Here is a 17,155-nt window from a genome sequence, read left to right on the forward strand (position 1 = left end):
TGACACGTTCTAGACATTCGACTGAATAATGCTTCTGCTGATGGTAACAATTACTGATCATCTACAATGTGACAAAAAAGGTATTTAGGAACTTAATTGTGTTAGTACAAAAAATTACTTCTAGCAATTTGCTCGATAAATAGGCCACTGTTATGATTTTTTTGTCCTACAAGCGTTGTTTCTTTATTAAATGTAGAACATGTACAAACATTGGGTTTTCCAGATAATTGCGAAGGTAAATACATTAGAGCAGTAAAAAAGAATATCACAGTGAAAGAATATTGCTCATCTGACTTGAATATAAATAAAAGTAATTTCTTGTTGTCTAATAAAATAAGGCATGGTGCTTTTGCCAGCTTCATGAGTGAGCTTCTTAAATTTTACAGAAAAAAGCAAATGCAGCAGCAAGTCCATTTTAACTCCTTTTTGGCACTTTTCAGTAAAAAGGTGACAACCATTTGAGCCAGGAAAATAAAGTTGAATATATTTTTAATCTCATTTAGAGAAAAAAAAATGAAACAGGAATTCCCAATGAATATTAGAAAATGATATCGGAGGTGTAATTTATGCAACAACAAAAGCGCTGGAATAAAATGAAACAATAAATATGTTTTTTTTTCATTTGCATACTTTGAGCCTTAAGATTGCAATAGAACAGCCTTTTTTTAGGACCACATTTTGAATAAAATTCAAAGAGCGTCAGAGTTTGTATGAATAAAGTACAACTTGTGGTCTGGTAATACAATGATACTTTTGTGACTGTTCTCACAATACAATACGTAATTATCGATTTTAGATACCTGTTAAGATGACGGAAACACAGCTAAATAAGTTAATTTCATGAAACTTAAGTTGAACTACGTTTAAAGTACAATGTAGGTTAAATGTAATATATTCGTATGAGATTTGTATTTTGTCATTAATAAGTTTGTTTTGCTACTATCAACAAGGATGGCTGCACATGGAGTCGAAATTGTCATTCTCATGACATTTCCAAGATGCCATGGCCAGTAGTAGGTAAAAAATTAGGTAAGATTACCAATGTAATATTTGAGGTGCGAATACTGATTTTACAACTTTATACCATATTTCAGCAAAATACTGCAGACGATGTAATCTGAGGTATATTTTAACGACATTCGCATGCAGACAGATAACTTGTAGTCGAATGCCTTCTTTACTGGAATAAATTATTTCTCACCTTGAAATCATGAAAAATGCAGTTATTATTGTTCGAATAGTTTTACATTTTTCATGTCTTTACTCGAATCAAGTTAATAAGGTTTGACTTGTAAAATTACATGTACTTCTTTACCTGTCAAAAGTGTTTGATAATTGGGTTAGAAACCGGGTAAAATATGCACAAAATACCATAACAAAGCAACTGTTATATACTAAGGTAAAGAGACAAACACCAGTCTACACACATTTTTGATATTCAGAAAAGTGCATCGGACGCATTATATATATATGTTGTTTTCATTTGTTCGCATAGATATAATGATAAACAACATGAATCAAAATTCAAGATGAGCTTAGATGCGCTAGAAGGACAGCAGTTCATGTTCCACCAAAGACAACCACCGTGTATTCAGTGAAAAAGCACTATGCAATAACGGATTTGTGAATGTATCTTTTCTATCCCTAAAAAATTACTAAATTTATAAACCATCGATACATATGAAAGTTTGAAATGAAAATACCTCGAGACAAAGGATAAATAACACTGTTAATGGTAAAAACAACACAGACATTGAAACCAATAAAACCCTACAAACTTGAACACACAGCACTAAATTAAAGCAACACGATTCACTTTAAAACACTCAGTAATAAAATGAGAAATGCATTATATTTATAACAAACAAACAAAAATATTGGGAACGACCACCGTAAACTTTCTTTTAAGGAACTTGAACCATAGTTTAAGTCGAAATAACAAACTTAAAATCAACGATAGTTTCTCCTTAAATCGCAAAGACTAACAGTGTTTAGTAATGGCGAAATGCATCTAGTCACCTCTACAAAAGGAGTGATGCAAACTTTTTACGTGTCATGTAAACAACGTGCTAAATAAGCAATCAATTTGTTCACTAATGGATTTTCAAAGGTTTCAAAGTAAAAAACAGCTTTTATTACAAGTTTAATGTCGTATCTCAGTTTTTAATTATCTTGTTTCCAATACTTTTAGAATAATAAATTTATTGGCTGCTAATTGAAATATATTATACATTATCTGAAATAATGATAAAGATTAATATTAGCTTAACCGTTCATTTGCAAAGATCTAGGCAATTTGTTTTGTTTTGGAAATCATCTATGTTCATCAGACCACTGTCTGAATAGCAAACCAAACAAAAAAACAATAAATAACTGTAAAGTGTTTTTTGTATGAATCCTCCAAGATGAATAAACTTTTTGGTGTGTTGCGAATAATTTTAAACGAGTTGAATTCGGTTCTATGCTACTAGAATCGTTTAATAAAAGTTGTATTCTAATTTAAAAAAACGTTTGTAGAAACCATCTAGACAATATAAATTAATAAATGTCTTTTACAGATTTAAAAGAATAATTCAAAAGGCTTTCCAAGAAAATTGTTAAAATCTTCTGGTAATTTAATATCGGAGAATATCTTAAGTTATCCACATTAAAGATTAAACTATTTAGCCCATATCCGTAAAATCCAAATGGAATCAGTGCTTAACGTTGTTTAAGACAGTTTTAACTTAAATAAATATCAAGATATTGACCTTTTTCTTCAATTTTGCATATATTTTGATATAAACCCACATGAATTAGTTCCTATCTGCAAGACAAAACATAACGGTATCTTCAAAAGAATTTTATTGTCTGTGAAGAATGACCTTCTTATTCTTTTTGCGATCATAATAACTCATTTTTTGGAAACGACATTTGATTAGGTGACATATTCATATGCATGTAAATGCCATAATGAAGTCAGAACCTCAAAGTGTGTGAAAATGACCGTGGTGTGAAGTACAGTCTGGGACGATGGCCCTTCCTCTTTTGATTGTGCAATGAATATGAATGAAATTTAAACGTAGCTTTCGAGAAATCAAAAATATTAAAAATTGATCATGTTTCAGCAGTAAAGTATTTATTTACCTTATTAAAACATTTAAGACTATTTAATCGGCTGTATATTCTCGGATTATTTTTTTTCATTTTTGTTATCTATAAATTTAAAGTGGAATCAACTATTATCTCCGCTTTATTTATTGAGTTTTCAATATTGATCAAATATCAGATTTCAACATTGATTTAATATCAGATTTCAACATTGATGCAAAATTTTCAATTAAATATAAAATGCACTTTGATTCATTGATCAAGATAAGCTTTGATTCAATATTTTTTTGCAATCTGGGTAAACAGGAAAACGCTATTTTGGATGTCACATTTATCATGATTACTACTTGCAAGTTAGGCAGATGATGCAATATCCTGAACATCTACAGAAGTGTAACCATGCTTTAAGATCAGAAATCTGAAATACTCGATTGTTCGTCATTAACACTAAAACCTTTTCTGCTTTGAATAACAGTATGATTTCTTTTAATTATAGAATTATAGTTAGAAACAATAGACTATACGGATTCCGCATTCGAACTTGTTAATCTTGATTTAACTTTTATGATTAGATTTTGGGAGGATTCACTCTAAAAGACAAATTAAATGGACAAAATGTTAAAGTCTGATGACAACCTAACATAGGATTTCAAAATGTTGGGAATTTTTTTTTAATAAAGAAGTGAAAGTTACTTATTTCGTTTTTGTTCGTTTTGTATTTCTTTAAAATATAAAGCATGACATATATATTAATTTCAGACATTTATGTATTGGCTATACAGTGTAATGTATGCTTAGAAATTCAGATCATTCGGATCATATTAACTATGTCGATCTAAAAAAAAATAGACTTTTACGAAACGATGATGCAAAAAACGTGCTTGGTTTCAAATTTTTGCTACTGATCATATATCTATAAAACATATATTTCATAACTTACCACTCATAAAATTGTAGATAATCGGATTGACAGCACTGCTGAGATAAACCAATGCATGAGACAGCATTATCATGACATGAACATTTTCATCTGATATCTTATTCACCAGTTCAAATGACCTGAAACGGAAAGATCGCAAAAAATGGTTAATTGCTTCTACTTGTTATCTTTCTTCGAAATAAGATCAAAATTACAAACCAAATAAAGAATAATTGTTGTAACAGAATGAGCACCTTTTGTTATACATAATCTGGATCAAACATTGTTGTCAACATTTTGGCATAATGATGGTCTTACGTATATGTTCATGTGCTATAAACTTTAGCAGCACCTTTCAATAGATATTTCGTAAGTCTACCTGGCAAGATAAAAGTCAGACAAATATATGCAAGGGCATGGTATAAATAACTATTGCTAGGACTACAGGACTTATTTCTTTTTTAGGGTCTTTGTAATCTTTTGGGTATATATTTGGAATAATTCTATACACAACACAACATTTTAAACATATCAAAGTAATATATATGTCGACAAAGAATTTACATGATTACAGGTTTATTTTAAATGCATACTGCCCAGGTAGACCTTAAACCTTTTCAAAATTATAATAAAATATACAAAAAGCATTGTACGTCATTCAATACTAATATAAGACATACACAAAATATATTTGCCAAAATATAGCGAGCGCCTTCAAAGGTTTTTATTACTTACGTAGAAAAAAAAATAATGATATTTATATCGGAACGAACGCGTTAATCCGGAAATTACTGACTGGTGGTTTTAATAATAAAAGAAACGTCATGCAAGATGAAAAATAATATCATTATAGGCAATCTAAGTGATATATGATTTTTAATACCACTGTCTCATCACAAACTTAATCATGAATTTTAATTCAAAGATATGTTGTTACCAATGAAAATGTACAAACAAGTGTTTTATAAATTTAATGACAATAATAATAAATGGCTGGACGAATCTTTGTTCAATATATATAGGAAGATGTGGTATGAGTGCTGCATACTTATCAACTGGCATATCTTTTAGGTTTGAACTATGAATTGTTAAGCCACTGGTCTTCTATTCCAGTGGTTACCGTTGGTTGCTGCTTGCTATAATTGGTTTTCGTTTCATGTTATAAGCTTATCAGGCCGTTGGTTTTTCGTTTTCCATTGTTTCACATTTTGTTATTAAGGGATCTTTTAAAGCTTACACTACTGGTTTTGCTCAATGTTGAAAGTGGGTGACATGTAGTTGTTTTATTAACATACTTTTTTTTTGTTTTTTTTTAGTGGAAAGTTGTCTCATTGGTAAGCATACATCATCATCTCCATTTTTTTTATAATATGCAATAAACCTTCTTTTAAAGACCAAAAAGCATATTGTTTGTACACATTAGCTTACGCAAATTGATTATGACATAATAGTAGGGTGCCCAGTCAACAAATTTGATCGATTTGGGTTAACGGAATAACACACGGCTATATTTTATATCATTGGAAAGAGGAGAACAAGCCTCGTCGAAATATTGATGTTGTCGTAGTCTACAGTGGTCACGATTTTCTTAAATTTGGGTCAAAGGTCAAATCTAAAATATCAAGGAAAACGTAGACTCACGTTTAAACAGCTGGCCACCCCTATATATTTGCGTTTATAGCAAAATAAATTCGAATAATTCAAAGGATTATAACTAAAGTTTCTATATTTAGGACTAATTTGATAATTTTTTTTTTTTTGTACTTATAGGGTGCACATTTACAATTTTCATTCAGCTGTTAAAAACAGTGACCTTGACCTTTTAAAAGTTCCAAAATCGGAATTTTTACATAAGATTCGATACAAGTGATCTTTAGAGATGTTTTTTAGATATTAACATTTATAAGTTGCCCTCCCAAAATGTTATTTTTTCCGTCTTTTGATAGAAGGTGCTCGTCATTATTTTATGGGTAAATATCCAATTTTCTTTTGGTGAACGTGTAAGCACATCAAATAATACTTAGTTTCAAAACTGATGAATATTAACGCAAAATTGATTGAATTAGCAGGTCTGAGTATATATTTGCTTTAAAGAAATAAACAAAACAACCTGCAAACGGTGAAAAAGAGGGAGGGTTTATGTTACAAGTTATGAAAACAAATTGAGAATTAGAAACAGCAGGCTAATCACTCCTATATATCAAGTGTAATGTACATGACTTATCGAACATAAATTGGCCTACAATTGACATGAAGTTAAAGATTATCTACAAAAAGAAATTTTTGTACAGCATCGATGTATTTTACAAACACTTGTTAACAACATCGATTTAATTAAAATATAGATCTCTGATTTCGTTATCCTCATTTGAGCTTATACATAAGAGCACGCGAGTTAATAAATATCATATATAAAGAGCGAAACAACATAGAAAAATTACCGAAGCTAGTAGTAGCTATTACGTTTCATTGTCTGCTGTTAAGTTGAAAGCCCATCGACTATGTTTAGGTAAGAGAGCTAATTTCAGTTGTTCTTTTTAAATCGCATTCGACGTAAGTAGCAGAATGCGAGGCATACATAATACAATCTGATGGTGGTGGCGGCAACACCGTAAACTATTTGTATAGCTTTATATTTCAGAGGGCAGAGGAACTGGATGATTCATACTTTGTATATAGATCCATTGTGTTACGAAGTTTCCGTCATATAATTATTATCCTTGACCTCATATTTAAGTGACTGCTAAAAAATGTATAGCTTTTTTCGTCAAGTGAATGACTCAATTATCACGAGTTCTAGGATAACTATATTTGGTTACTAATATATGGTATCCTTGCAAGGTCTACATGATCGTCAGACATGATTCACCTGACCTCGACCTAATTTCACGGATCAGTGAATAAGGTTAAGTTTCAGTGGTCAAGTCCGTACAGTCTCAGATAGTAGTGGGTTAAATATAGTTGGTGTATGGAATGGTAACAAGGTGAACGTGATTTTGTGGCAGAGTTCATCTGACCTTACCTCATTTACATGGAACATTGATAGTGTTAATTTTATATAATACTTGTTGTATAATATAAAAATTAGGAGATGTGGAAGCAAGCAAATATAGGCAACCGTACAGCCTTCGCCAATGTGAAAAACTCATACCGTATGGTCGGCTATAAAAAGGCCAGTTATGAAAAAAATGAAAGAATTCATATGAAAAAAATACTGACGGCCTGATTTATAACAAAAGATAGTTTTTACGGTAATGATGTTTATGATCATACTTTTCTCAGACTATTGATGACGTCCTTTCATTAGTTTTCAGTAAGGGAACACCCATTTAATTTCGAAAACAGGGAGGGAATGAGGATTTTGAAAATGAATTACTTGGCCTGGTATGAACTGAAATAATTGACTTTGCAAAAGACATGATGAGAATGAACACTCTTCAACATGAAATGCAGGATAGTTGAGGATATGAATGTGTACAAAAGTGAAAATAAATTTTTCGCGCCGCCAGCCCCATCCCTTTCTTCAGAATATAAAATGTTCTACCCTAACAGCGAGTACTATTATATCGGTACTTTGTGTTTTTTGTCTTCATGTTAGTTGTTTTTGTGCTTCATGCCGATTTGATAAGTCAAGCCATTTCAAACTGTTTTCAGCAGATTTTTCTTATGCTGTGTTGTTATACCATTGTCCAGGTCAGGGGAGGGTTGAAGGATCACAAACATGTTTAACCCCTCTAAATTCTGTATATGTCTGTCCAAAATCAGGAGCCTGCAATTAAGTGGTTGTCGTTGGTTGCTGTCTGTTGTATCCGGTTTTTTTGTTGTTGCACGAACGGTGGTATATTTTTGTTGTCGTTCCCAACGAGAGGGATTTAGGTCGAAAACATCATACAAAACTTTTGATGTGACATTTTCCGGGTGTGAAACAAAACCGACCGATTTGATTCTTTTACTACAATTATAACAAAATATTTATTCAATAAAAAGTTTAAAGTTTTGAAAAACAGACACAAAACAGATTTCTCCGAACAAAGTGACACTCTATAGAGTTAGCTGGCTATTCACAACAAATAAATCAACCACACAACAAGCAAAAAAGACAAATGTTTTGAGTGACCTCTGTCCTTGTTAATGACCTAATGATTAATGGCACGAGACAATCCGTGTTTAATCAATACCAAAATGTTGACTTAATTTGTGTTTTTAATTACTAATTTCTTCAAAACTATTTTTATTTCACGCGTGTAATTTGGCACACACATGTTCTGTGTTTTATTGCTTAAATCAGAGTAAAAAATATTGTGATGATACATGTTATAATTTTGCTTTCGATGAAAATAGGGTAAATTTCGGGTAAAATTTTACTCTTACTAAAATGCTGAAATACTTATGTCAAAATCACTTAAATACTTTACGATTTCGTTATATGATATATCTAATATATAAACTATATTATAGGTACTGTTTTAACTACCAACAAAGAACGCAATAATTTTATTTGTCATGTTAAAGATTCCCTGTACAATACGGTATCTGGTGGTACCCTGTAAAAACACGAAATTTAGAAAATCGTGACCCGGGAACTTACGACGACAATCATGATTGTAAAATATAATGATTTTCCTATAATGTGCAAAAACATCAGCCGTGTGTTATCCGTTAACTTAAACTCGTTAACTAGAGGACTTTTTGGACATTGGGAACCCTACTATAAACTCTGTGATGTTGTTTCTAGCTCGATAAAAAGCGGCAGGTTTGAACGTCCCATTTCGCGTATATCACGGATTCGAATACGATGTACGCGTCACAAAAGGTTTTTCTCCATGTTTTCAGGATGTATATCATTGGAACAATATAGACTGGGCTAAACATTATTTACATAGTACAGAAGTCGGAAAAAGTGACACCGGACATGTGAATGTTTAAAGAATAACCACATTACTTTGATATTCTGTTTTGTCATTTGCATGTTTTCTGCATTAACGCAAAATAAATACATAAACGAGAATCAATGGTAAACTGTTGATTCTGGATTACTAATTCATGAGCTCCACCGTGTGCGGACGAATATTTAGGAATGATTTTGCCGTAAATTTTAATGCAAAATGCATTTTTTTTTGTGTCCAAATACTGTTTATTTTAAGATTTTATTATTTTGTGTGTAATGTTCCTATATGATTGTATCTATCTATATATTAAGGCATCCGAAAATTTATAGAAAGAGATAAAATAAACTTAACATGTCATAAAATTCGATTGTGTTAATGCATGGTAAGATATCATATTCAATCAAATCGTAAACATATCACTCAAAAGTAATAATACCAGAGTAATAATTCTGTTTTACTACATAATTTTACAAAGGTTTGTTCGCAAATTCCTATGCGAGAAAATCGTGATGTGCCTAGAGTGCTAGAAAAATTTCGTTAACATACTTATTATATATACTTTATATATGCTTTTTGGTCGGGTTGTTGTCCTCCGGGCTCATGGTTTCTTTTTCAAGAATCCACGCTTATCCATTGTATCTATATAACATATTTGTTGTATTATTCCAAAGAAAGTTTTAACAAGGGTTTAAAAATGATTATAATTCAATAAGCTTTCATTTCATTCCAAATTACCCACACATTTTACTTATTGAAATAGTTACAGTTGTGCGTAGGAACTATTGTTTAAAAATATATACTAATGTCTTGTATGTTCTTTCTGACGGGCCGATTGGTGGTTTTATACCTTAAATATGACTATATTTCGAAGACTAATTTAAGAAACCCGGGTTAATAAACAAGCTGATGTCATAGCACTGAAACATACCGAGAGATTCTCTTTTTAATTCATTATCTAAATATGTCACCACACTCTAAAAAAACAACCTAAATCTCTTAAGCTTTTCTATGTCAATAGACAGGTTCCATTGTCATGCTTTCATATTCTAATCTTTTATATATGAGTTGATCCGCTGAAATCCTTTTCAGTCACCAAAAGAACTAATTTAGGAGGAATGAACAGTAAGCAATATCCGTTATCTGTTGGTAATAACGGTTACTTTCCCATAGATATTATCCATTAATCTAACAAGATTAAAACTGTTATGTTTTAACATACAAATGTCTGAAAACAATAGACTTCACCCAGTGATCTATCAAAAGTTAAAAGTTTGTCAAGTTTATGGTGAAAATACGGTAAAAAAAGTAAATGATAGGAGTATAGTAGTCAACATCCCTGAATCACAACAAAATACAGAGGCATGCCTGCTGCAGTATCTCTTTCTCCATATAGCCTTTCAGCTAGATTGCTGCTACACTGTGCAAAACAATAGAAAATTAGAATACTTCAATGACAAAAAAACGTTTAAAATTTTAGGCATGCAACTCTAATGTATCTTTTCAGATATCAAAGAAAAGCAATAAAAGGGCAGAACACGCGTGTTTTCTCCTTCAATAAAAAAAATACATACAGAAATTGAACTTTATTTCTTACCATCTTTAAGTCACTAGAAAAAACAGTGTATTTATTTTGTTGTAAAAATGTCAATATATGCATTTTCGTTTATTTCAAATTCAAAAGAAATCAAACAGTTGTTTAAATTATAAAGTACATTTGAACAGAAATATTTCTATTTTCATCAGGGTAATGCAACTGGAAATCTAAACAAAATTTATCCCCGTTTCATATTAATGATACACGTTTTTTCCATTATTCCTAGCCGATTAATCCCCCCTCAAAAAAACAACAAACAACAACGGTTTTTTCAAAAATATAACAAATGTGGGATCCGTTTGATCTCATTTGTTCTTTGACCAATATTCAATATATGACGTCAAATTTTCTTGGTTTCTTTTGATTTAATATTGTGACGTCACGAAAAAGGCAATATTACCTGATGAAACACAGCAAATATAGGCAATAGTAGTATACTCCTGTTCAATAGTCATAAATCGATTTAACTGAAACAAATCCGGGTCACAAACCAAAACCGAGGGAAACACATCAACCTTAAGAGGAAAACAACGGAACAACAGAAACACTGAACTGCTACAAAAAAACAAACGCCAACATCCATAGAAACGGACTATTTGATGACAACTGCCATATTCCTGACTTGGTACAGGACATTTTAAGTAAAAATGGTGGGTTGAACCTAGTTTTATTGCTATCCAAACCTCCCGCTTATATGGCAATGTTAAAAATACCGCTAAAATAACAACATTACGTGACAGGAATACAGTAAAAATAAATGCAAGAACACTCAGGATAGAGAAATACATAAATAAACAACATAATAGTACATTTCAACATGTAAACCACAGAATAACAACGAACACCTAAAATTAATTTACGACAGTACACAAGTACAGAACAATACAATTATTAACTGTGCGTCACACGAATGTATCAACGCCACTAAAAGTGACGTCACAGGTAAATTTCTTAAAATTGAATATAAAATTGGGATTAAATTGTAATGGTGTTATTTGATGTATTTTCTAACCATTACACGAATATTAATATGGAATTGTGTTAGTAATGGTGTAATTATTTGTATTTTCTAACCATGTCGGCTTTTCCTCTAAATCAAACTGTGTAAACAAATAAATCCTGTGCATATAGTTGCTCCAAACTAAAAATCATATAAATGACCTAGCTGATTAATTATCTTTGCTTTTACATACATATCGAAATTGTATGTTTTTTAAAATTTAGTTCATTTATATGTTTTGGAGTTTAGTATGACGTCCATTTTCACTGAACTAGTACACATTTTTTTAGGGGCCAGCTGAAGCCCGCCTCCGGGTGCGGGATTTTCTTGCTGTGTTGAAGACCCATTGGTGGACTTCGGCTGTTTTCTTGTCTTTGACATATTTCCCATTTCCATTCTCAATTTTATTATATAGAAAATAAAAATAGAATTAAAACCACAAAAGATAAGACATAACACAATATCCAATGAAACTTCATAACTAAATACTTGAATGTTGGATGTATAAATACCGAGACACGTCTAATAGTAATGCGAGTTCACACTCGGCAGAACAGTCATATTTGGGTATGGGTCACGTTCGGTACTTAGCAGACCAGATGACGTAGATGGTAAACCACAATCTAAGACGTGGTAAAAATGTCGTTAGTTAGTTTAGACACAGACACGTTGTATAGATCAACCAACTCGTGATTTTGTCCATAAAATTTACGGAGCGTCATTTTTAATATTTCCTCCTCATAACTCTGTTGGAGCAGTTTCTGTGTATATGAAGTCCGTAAAGTGTGAACATGCACGAACATAACGTATCAACTGAGATATGTAAACACCATACGATGGGGCAGAGGGTATGTTACTGCTGACAAATGGGAAATTGATAATTGGGAAGTTGAAATCGTCCCGTTTGTCATAGATTTTAGTGTAAAGTCGTCCATCTGTGTCAATATTAAGGAAAAGGTCAAGGTATGAAGCAGTACTTCTAGTATCAGCAGTATCCTTAATTTCAATGGCTGAAATATGGGATATTCAGTGATAGAACATCATCAATATATCTGAAATTAAAATTAAAGAATTTCGCATTCTGCTTTTTCTTTTTGTCTTTTAGAAGGTTCTGAATGAAGACATTGATTTTGTAAATCATTGAGAAAGAAAGATAAAGTTTGACAACATATCGTCTAAAAAATATTAAAGAAATAGATTCAATCACCAAACTATCTTCCTGTGTTTTTTAACTTTTGATCAAGCACGTGAAAAGTCAGAGTTGGTGTATGGGGTTAGTACAAAGTATGTTATATTCATATATTGTTAATTTGATTTAGTGCTGAATATGTTTGTCAATTGCCATTAGATTTTAAGAAGCCACAAGCCACATTTTGGGATTGTTTTGGTTGGTTTTTGAGTATACGTTTGACGCTTGCATGATTTTGTATTTATCTTGCAGTTGTACTGATTTCACTGTTTCTGTAATATTTACATGGTAAACACAACCAATGAATCATTATTATCTTCCTTATTATACTTTGACTGCAAGAACTCTAAATACCGAACTCTTAGGTAAATTCAAAAAGGGGAAGTCTATAAAATCTGACACAAGTAAACGTCATCAATTAACGGAACGAGTGAACAACAACTGTCATATTCCTGACTTGGTACAGGCATTTTGTGAAGAAAATGTTGGATTAAACTTGGTTTTATAGCTAGTTAAATCCACATTTTATCTGTCAATATTAACTGACCAAGATCGGTGATTTGAATAGTACAAGAAACATTCAACAATGATTTACATAACTTAACAAAACGTGTTGTTTTGGATTATAATTGCATTTACATAGTGTTTACAATTATTTGTTGACAGTCTAGTTATTGGAGTTCAATGATAAATTCTTATATACTGAAAATTCTATAGATTTCAGTGCAAACGTAGTTTCTAAAGAGTAGGCTAATTGGTCTAACCATCCGTTCATTTCTTTATTGTATGAAAGGTAACGTGGGAAATGAACATATGGGGATAAAGCATTGTAACCTACATTCAATTAAATTGAATTTAATTGTTTTTTAAAGGTTTTTATTTTTCTTATTTTATTTGATTTATTATATGACTTATGATTTAAAATAGAGAATGGAAACGGGAAATAAGTTAATGAGACAACAACCCGACCAAGACCAAAATAAAAGCCGAAGGCCACCAATGGGTCTTCAACGTAGCGAGAAAATCCCGCACCCGGAGGTGTTAGTTTTCTCGTTTGAATAGTTTTACATTTGTCAAATCGGGGCCTTTTATAGCTGACTATGCGGGATGGGCTTTGCTCATTGTTGAAGGCCGTACGGTGACCTTGAGTTAATTTCTGTGTCATTTGGTCTCTTGTGGAGAGTTGTTTCATTGGCAATCATACCACATTTTCTTATTTTTATATTCAGCTGGCTCTTAAACAATAAAATTATAATGTATACTAGTACAACAAAATGGACGCAACAAATAAACTCCAAAACAAACAAATGAACCAAAATACAAAAAAGCATACAAGAAAAACAAATGCAAGAGGTTCCTGACTTTGGACAGGCGCAAACGTACATATGTACAAACCGAAGTTTTCCAGGCATCATATATTTGACACCTCGACGTTTCCAGCTCATGGAATACGTAGAGTTTTGAAATTATTTGGACGAATTGCACCCATCCAATTACAAGACAAAAACTTTTAACTTATTAAGAATTAAACTAATTTAGCAAAAAATCTTTAAGTCACTTTAATACAAAAAAATAATGTACGTTTTTATTGAAATATTCCCCTCATTTGCTTTAATTGATAGGCAAATGTGTTGCTTTTAAAAAACAGAAATTTGAATTTTCAGCATTCAATAATTTAAACAAACTAATATGCCCAATAAAAAATTGTCTATTTACACCAATCCGATTATACGCGTCATGGTATAAGCCTGTTATCTTTGATGAGTTTTTACAAGTAGAAAAAATCTTTTTTTTTAATGCTCTTCACCTTCCTTTTCAATTGGCCTTACTACTATTTTGATTCGAGCATCACTAATGAGTCTATAGAAGACGAAAGGCGCATCAGGCGTAGCAAATAACACTGGTATCTTTGATGAGATTTTAAAAAAAATTTCCTTGACACTTGTTTTTAAGACTGCTTATATACTAGATTTTAATTTTTTCAGACGAAATAGAATTTTGCAAATATCAACTGAGAAGTTCCGAGCTAAATAATACAAATGAAAGCAGTGAATATGAATTGAATTTCCAGACACCGAAAAACAACTTTCAAGATCTTTTTAAAATACTACGCTTCTGTGCAATAATAAGGATTCAAAGGAAAAGACGAAAGAAGAGTCATTATTTCGCCCCTGAAGTTGCATGAATAACAGAATGCTTCAATTTTCCCCTCTAAATAATGTTCTTTCTTATTTTCTCATTACCATTTCATTGATACTTGAAAATGATGATATAATCTGACCACTTTAGTGCAGAAATGGAGCTTAGTTCAAGAAACCCATGAAACTAGAAATAATTATTATGCGAGAAATTCGTTATTACTCCCCTGTTCGTACAAGAACTGCCCTTTTTCCAATTATTATTTACCAGCAATTGTACACTTTTGAAATCTTCTTCCTGTGATTACTAAAGCTAGTACTTCAGTTAGAGCTCTCAGAAGTTATGCCCAGTCTTAAGTAACTAAACATTCATATTATTACATTTTAAGTGAGTAGGTCAAATGTATCACTGAAGACGTCGTATGAAATATGCATTTCTATGAATCAGCATCTTTTTAATACAAATATTGTGACCTCACTACTCTGTTAACGTGGTGCTATAGAAACCAAATTGCATTACTTGTTGCACTGTCCCCTAATTTACATCATGGGTGAACATGATTTTTACATCTGAAACAACCATTTCTTGTCAAACGCAATCTTGCTTATGGTTCAACGAAGCTCAGCTATGGACAAAGCATCAAATTATTCTTGGCAGTTGAATTTGATTTATACGATATGTTTATATAAATTATCGTTTATTGGTTTCAGGCAGTTCAAAAAGTGAATACTTTTTGGTAATTGGTAACAGAATCAGTCTTAACCGAGCTCATTTTTATGCAAGGTCTCATTTTAGGCACAAAGATTTTCAGAAATCTGAATATTCTACGAACTGAAACAACTCGAAATATCGACTTTCCAGTCTTTTTAAATGATTTGTTATCAGTTGTCAATACTCAGGGAAAATGAGGTTTCTCGGTGTCTCTTAACGGGGTATTAGCTGTCAAATTCATGTTCATCGATTGACTCAAATTCTCATAGTTGATTTATAACATACAAAAACGTATATCCAAATAATAAAAAGTCTAAAATAAACAATTTACGATGCACGGACCCGATCATATGTATCAGCATTTCGTGTTTATTTTAGTCTAGACGCAATCTAATTAACCATCGAGGTGACCTCCGCAGACTGTCGACGGTCATATAACCCGATATAAACATAAACAGAGATATAAATAGATACAGAACTAGTGCAATTAGATTTATTTAAGTCTGTTTTATTTCATATTATAGGTTTAAAAATATGATAATAATCGTTTTTACCTGTATTAGAATGAGTTTTTGTAGATCGAATCAGTCAATCCAAATGGTTGACCCTTGTTTCACTTCAATTGTTGACATTCTTTTCTTTGAAATAGCTGAACACGCCTAGTTCATGCATAACCCGTCTCTATCTAAGGGGTTTAATTGAAATTCACATGAATACGGATTTAATGAGGTCGATTTATTCACTTGCAAGTGAATAATTCATGAGCGATGTTTCTTTGGCAATTTTGATAAAACTAAACCAAACCTGCTGATAAAAACGAATTAGTATATCATTATTTCACTCTCATTTATGATTTAACAAAAAAACAAATCATATTTTGTTTTTTTCTATATCACGTAGCTAATGCCCCTTTAAATCCACATCTGCCATTGATGATTTATAGTCAAGAATTTCAATACAAATGTAATAGAAAAAAATAGGTTTTTTAAAATTGAGGCTAAAAACGGGAAAAAACATTCTATAAATGCAAAAGCTTTATCGCCTAAAGCAAATATGTAAGAAAATATTCGAAAGTATAATTGCTGACACCTTGCAAACGTCCATCTTGTGACTAACTGACTTTTGTTATTTGTTTAATGTATATCTTTTGATTTTTCGAATTAAAAGGAACACTTATCAAACCCTGTCCGCTAGCATGTTTCAATATTTGTAATACCTATAACCATACATTTAATCAGTTTAAAAAAATATTTCGAGTTATTTTGAATGTTGAAAAAAATATATATATAAATGAAAATTCTAAGTAGCTGTGAAACTTTAATCGTCATCGTCTTTTCAGCTGTAATGAAAATGCATTATGCTTTAATTTATTGAAAATACGTGGAACCAATTTAATATCATGTAAAACAACATAACTGACAATATCAATACAGTCTCCAATATGAAACTTGTTACAATGTAGTAAACAGGCTCCCTACTTGGGACTACCATATAAAGTGCCTGCTTACAAAAGATTTCCTAAAAATGAATTTACTATTTCATCATGCCACACTGAACGTTAAGGCACGATGTTAGTGTATAAATGAAACAGTACTTCCAAACAACAGTTAACATTAAGGTGGTG

The 17,155-nt window shown here is 31.5% G+C and overlaps 1 protein-coding gene across 1 annotated transcript in view; it reads right to left on the bottom strand.

Annotated features, from left to right (window-relative positions):
- Positions 1 to 17,155, bottom strand: part of LOC127732418 (orexin receptor type 2-like) — a 92,063-nt gene that overhangs the window by 10,261 nt on the left and 64,647 nt on the right. Inside the window, exon 4 of the mRNA XM_052241452.1 lies at positions 4,031 to 4,149. Coding sequence (XP_052097412.1) covers positions 4,031 to 4,149 — 119 coding nt within the window. The remainder of the gene's footprint in view (positions 1 to 4,030; positions 4,150 to 17,155) is intronic.

This window comes from Mytilus californianus, unplaced genomic scaffold (assembly GCF_021869535.1).
Source record: "Mytilus californianus isolate M0D057914Y unplaced genomic scaffold, xbMytCali1.0.p SCAF_1, whole genome shotgun sequence".
In the NCBI taxonomy this organism is placed as follows: Eukaryota; Metazoa; Mollusca; class Bivalvia; order Mytilida; family Mytilidae; genus Mytilus; species Mytilus californianus.